Consider the following 6,059-nt stretch of genomic DNA (forward strand, 5'->3'; position numbering starts at 1 on the left):
AGCATAATGGAGCTTGTAAATCGGGACGCTTCTCTTAAGGTGAAGGTTATCATTGCTCATGTTGTTGAGAAATACCGGTATATCATATCATACAAAAAGGCATGGATTGCAAAGTGTAAGGCGGTTGAGTCGCTCTATGGAAATTGGGAGGCATCTTACAACGATCTTCCGCAGTGGATACTTGTAATGAAAACATATCTGCCAGGTACCATTATAGAATTACAAACCCTACCTGTGATTTCAAATGATGGTTCATACTTGGGTGACCAAAGGATATTTCATCGTCTGTTTTGGGCGTTTAGACCATGTATACGTGGCTTCGCGTATTGTAAACCAATTGTGCAGGTTGATGGAACTTGATTGTATGGCAAGTACAGAGGGACTCTGCTGATGGCTGTGGCACAGGATGGGAACGGGAACATATTTCCGATAGCGTTCGCATTGGTTGAAAGTGAGACAAAGGAAGCCTGGAGTTTCTTTCTTAAGAATTTGAGAATGCATGTTACCCCCCAAGCAAATCTATGCCTAATATCAGACAGGCATGAATCAATAAAGAGTGCATACAACAACCCGGAAAATGGATGGCAATTTCCTCCTTCATCACACGTCTATTGCATCAGACATATCGCGCAAAACTTCATGCGGGAGATTAAAGACAAGGATCTGCGGAAAATAGTTGTTAACATGGGTTATGCGTTAATAGAGGCAACGTTTAACTACTATCGGGGGGAAATCCGAAGAACAAACAACGACGCTTTATCATGGATAGACAACATCCCTCGCGAGAAGTGGGCAAGGGCATTTGACGGAGGGCAACGCTGGGGTCACATGACAACTAACCTAGCAAAAGCAATGAATGCGGTGTTGAAAGAAACCCGGAACCTTCCAATCACTGCATTGGTCAAATCTACGTACTATCGTTTAGGATCACTATTTGGTAGAAGAGGCCATCAGTGGACAAAAATGTTAGCCTCTGGGCAGGTTTTCACTGATAACTGCAACAAGGGGATGGCTGAGGAAGTCATCAAAGCTAACACGCATAACGTCATGCAGTTCGACCGAGAGAGATTTTATTTCATGGTCCAAGAGAAGATTAATCATAACGACGGTCGACCAACCGGAACGTTCAGCGTTGATCTGAGGAAACAACACTGTGACTGTGGGAAATTTCAGGCATTTCACTTACCTTGCTCCCATGTAATCGCAGCATGTTCGAGCATACGCCAGGACTATTCCATTCACATTCCAGACGTCTTCAAAATTCGTAACGTCTTCAAGGTCTATCAGGAGAGTTTCCTAGGACTTCCCCATGAGGAGAATTGGCCACAATATGAAGGATTTACTCTTTGCCACGACGACTCTATGAGAAGGAGGAAGAAAGGGCGCCCAAACAGCACCAGGATTAGAACCGAGATGGATGACGTTGAGAAGGAGAAGAGAAGGTGTGGAATTTGTCGCGAAATAGGATACATGCGTAGGAAATGTCCTAATGTTGCAGGATCATCCCAAAGACCTTCCAGATGATTATCTTGTTGTTTTAAATATCCGTTCAGATGACTATGTTTATTTATTTATTTATTAACTACTATGCACATAATATATATAAACCATTTTGTATTTCTAATGTCTTTTGGGAACAAACATTTATGAAATACATTTGTTAATCAAAGGGTTATGGTTACAAAGTAAGACCACATTAACTAAACAACAACAACAACCAACACAACTGGTAATTAAAAAACTAATCAACAACAACAACCAACACAAGTGGACCTTCAACTCCTCTATTAACTTCACCACTATGTGCCGAAAACATACATTGGACATCTTCATCATTTTCTATACGATCCAGGTAATACATGTACGTACCATCGGGGCTTGCATCAGTCAACGTTATGTATGGACAACGATACTCTACTTTCCTCACCTTCATACGACGCCCGCCCAACTGTCGGAAGCCAGTGTGGATGGCAGAAATCAGTGTTCTGAAATTCCATTACGGATCAAGGCAAACACTCATTTTTTCACCGTGTCCATAAAATACAAGACCACAAACAGACATTATGAACTAAAGAAAGGATTTGGTGGTCTGAGTTACATTTCTACAAGTTCTGCTACTTATACAAAAATTAATAGTTGAATACTCGGCAAATCATTGGCCGAGATAGTACAAACACAAAAACTTTTTGGCGGGAAAGATATCATTCCCAAAAAAATATTGACATTTTGGAGGGAAAAATAACAAGTTTATTATTAATATATAAAACACCAACTATTTCTATTATTAATATTCTAAAAATTATTCATTTTTATTATTAATATTTCAAAAATAATAATATCACAAATTATAATAATAATAATAATTATTATTTACTACTTACTATTTATTATAAATTATTTACTATTTATTTTAAATATTTTTTTATAAACAAATTATTATTATTTTTAATTAAATCAATTATATTAATTAAATATAGAATTAATATTTAAAAAACAATTATATTAATTATTATTACTATTTAAAATATAAATAAAAAAAACGAAATCCTTTAATCCCTCGTGACGAGCATACTCACCAAAAAAATTTCTTCAGCCTCTCGTCAAACCAAGTGACGAGGCCCAGCTAAAAAAGGGGTAGACTCAGATTTTTTTTTCAGAATGGGGTATATTGGTACAATTTTTTCAAAACTGGGGCATTTCAAGCAAAAACTCCAAAATTGTAGCATGAAGTCTAAATATGGCAAAAGGATCGCAATAGAAATTCAAAAGAAAAACTGTCGGCAGATATTTATCTTTTGTTCTATACAAAACCTCATTTCAAATCTAATTGTGGTTTGGTGCCACCAACCCACTTCAAAGTTTAACTATTCACTACACCAACAAACACGTTCTCCATTCATCAACAATAACTACACTCACTCACTCACCCTTCAATCTTTCATTTCTCTCTCATTCCAATACCATGACGTTTACTCAAATCTTTGCCGCTATCTTTCTCCTGTTCGCACTATACTGCGGTTTGGACCCATTCAACCACAGTGTCATTGCAAATTTCCCTAATTATGAGGTCAAAAAGGTTCAAATGCCCCCTTGGTCTGAACTTCCTACCCACAGAGACCAACACAACTTACTGCAAAACTCTCATATTAGATTTTTGAACCAAATACAAGGACCTGAGAGCATTGCTTTTGACAATCTTGGTCGTGGACCTTACACCGGTCTTGCCGATGGTACAATCTTGTTCCTCAATCATCACCATAATTGGGTTCATTTCGCACACACTTCGCCCAATAGGTACTTCACATCACAATTCCTTTCCAAAACTCTTATCTTTTCTTCGTTCTTTAGATTATAATTAGTATCTTCTACCATGAACTTGAGTATATAAGTTATATTTTAACATATTACATAAAATATAGTAACTCATTTCTCAGAGAACAATCACGGATTTTCTTCTTTCTCTATTTCAAAAACAGGTCATTATGTAATCCTCTTCCTATAGAAGCTGCGACACCATTTAGTTACGTGAAAACTGAACATATCTGTGGAAGGCCTTTAGGACTCAGATTTCACAAGAAAACAGGTGAATTGTACATTGCAGATGCATATTTTGGACTCATGAAGGTGGGGCCTGAGGGAGGCTTAGCAACTTCGCTTACAACTGAAGCGGAAGGGGTGCCTCTGAGATTTACTAATGATGTCGATGTAGATGCCGAAGGAAATGTTTATTTTACCGAAAGCAGTGAAATTTATCAGAGGAGGTATGATTTTGTTGTTAGACTTTTAGACTCTGAGTTTGCATCATTTTATAAACAAGGAAAGTATTCTATTAAAGTTAAAGTTCCTGTTTGTCGATGACGGAACAATCGATCACAGTATAGCAGTGAATGGCATCTTGTTATTATTTGTTCATAGACTGATGACAGCATAAGACGGTTCATCTGGGATGATTATTGAGTATTTTGCATATGTCGAGCTTTTTGTTTGTGAAATAAAGATATTGGATTGTTTCATCTGTTTCTGACATGATTTTTTAACAGAAATTTCATTCAGTTGGTATTTTCCGGGGATGATAGTGGCAAGGTTTTAAAATACAACCCTACAACAAAGGAAACCACTGTTCTCGTGAGAAACATTCAATTCCCAAATGGCATTTCCTTAAGTAAAGATGGTTCCTTCTTTGTTTATTGTGAAGGGGTTATTGGCAGGTCAGTAAACCTTACCACTTTAGCTAGCTGTCTTCTATTTTTTGTAATGTCAGAAGTAGTCGTGCTCATACATTGCAATGTTGTATCTTCTAGATCAATGGATGTATTTTTTTAAGAGGATTGGTTTTGTCATTCAAAAATGGATAGCGGTGCAGCTTATTGTCGGTTTTTCTTCTATTTTGTAGAAACTTTTTTTATGTCAAATCATATGAATGTGTTTCTTTTTAAACCATGTGCTTCTTACTGGGTAGGTTAAGTAAATATTGGCTAAAAGGAGAAAAGGCTGGAACTTCAGAGATCATGGCGGTCCTACCTGGACCTCCTGACAATGTGAGGGTGAATGAAGATGGTGATTTTTGGGTGGCACTTCACTGTAGAAGATCCATGTATTCATACCTTAATGGTTTATATCCAAGGATAAGGAAAGTTATACTCAAGCTTCCTATACCAACAAAGATTCAATTCATGTTTCAAATTGGAGGAAAACAACATGGTGTGATTTTGAAGTATAGTCCTGAAGGTAAATTGCTGCAGATATTGGAGGACAGTGAGGGAAAAGTTGTTAGAGCTGTGAGTGAAGTTGAGGAGAAAGATGGTCAACTTTGGATAGGAAGTGTTGTTACGCCTTTTATTGCGGTTTATAAATTGTAACTTCTTTTCTACCTTCAATATTCTTCAGATATAGCATTTACAGAGTTTGGTTTTGCTTCAATGTTGTCAATAATGTGTACCTTAAGTTCTCAGTGGAAAATAAATCCTTAGATGAATTTTGCTTCTTTATTGTCTTGTTTTCTATTACTAACATGTGCAAACATGATCAATTAGTGTGTTTTAGTTGAAATCAACAAAATTAAAGAGTAAATATTATAAGAATGTGTTATTGTGTTAACTGAGCTCAGATCTCAGTCAAAAGCTAGCAAAACGAACAAGGGTGTTCAAGTATATTTATACATCCAATAATGTTAGACTCCTTTCCAATTTCAATATTCACCCTAATGCATGGTGTGGTTTCTAAGTAGAATTTTCACATTGCAATACTTATCATCATATTTAGTCGATCGTATAAATTCAATTTTATTAAATAATCATAATTAAGATAAAAAAAATTATGAGATAGAAAGAAAAAAAAAAGTTATGAGATAGAAAGAAAAAAAAATGAAAGTTTAACATCTGAATATAAGAATTTTCCTAAAATATATTAATTATTGAGATTTTTCTTCTCAAACAAATGCAATTATTAATTAAAAAAATATTAATCATTGAAAGTAATATTTATATTTGCTCTCTTGCGTGGATCTAACTGGTTGTGTCCTGTATATCTGCATGAGTACGGTCATTTATATAAATTTTTATTATTTATTATATAAAATTTGATAATTTAAATATTAGACAATCAATATTATGTATAATGTTGGTAGATAAAGCATTATGATATATTATAAGTCTATTAGAATTATTTTTAATAAAAATAATGAACTCGTAGATAAATTGCCTCAAAACATGAAATATCTCCAATATAATTATACTTAAATACACACGTACCAATATATATATATATATATATATATATATATATATATATATATATATATATATATATATATATATATATATATATATATATAATTGAAATATACTGACAGTGTAAAGATATTTTATACTGTCAGTTAATTACAACCATTAATTTGTTAGAGAAGTTTGACTTTTATTATAATCACATATAAAGTAACACGAACGGATGATTGTGATGTATTAATAGTGTAAAAAATTTAACATTGACCGTGTACAACAATTAATCTTATTTATATATATATATATATATATATATATATATATATATATATATATATA

The 6,059-nt window shown here is 34.1% G+C and overlaps 2 protein-coding genes across 2 annotated transcripts; both read left to right on the forward strand.

Moving 5' to 3' along the window:
- The first annotated feature begins 390 nt into the window (after positions 1–390).
- Positions 391–1,524, forward strand: LOC127104584 (uncharacterized). Its single transcript, XM_051041764.1, has one exon. It carries the CDS (start codon positions 391–393, stop codon positions 1,522–1,524), a length of 1,134 nt encoding a protein of 377 aa, XP_050897721.1.
- Positions 1,525–2,811: 1,287 nt separating this feature from the next.
- Positions 2,812–4,984, forward strand: LOC127105604 (protein STRICTOSIDINE SYNTHASE-LIKE 3). The gene is made up of 4 exons (XM_051042795.1): positions 2,812–3,294; positions 3,477–3,761; positions 4,041–4,208; positions 4,460–4,984. Exons 1-4 carry the CDS (start codon positions 2,963–2,965, stop codon positions 4,857–4,859), a joined length of 1,185 nt encoding a protein of 394 aa, XP_050898752.1. The 5' UTR covers positions 2,812–2,962; the 3' UTR covers positions 4,860–4,984.
- The last annotated feature ends 1,075 nt before the right edge of the window (positions 4,985–6,059 follow it).

The sequence above is a fragment of the Lathyrus oleraceus genome, chromosome 7 (genome assembly GCF_024323335.1).
Source record: "Lathyrus oleraceus cultivar Zhongwan6 chromosome 7, CAAS_Psat_ZW6_1.0, whole genome shotgun sequence".
Lineage (NCBI taxonomy): Eukaryota > Viridiplantae > Streptophyta > Magnoliopsida > Fabales > Fabaceae > Lathyrus > Lathyrus oleraceus.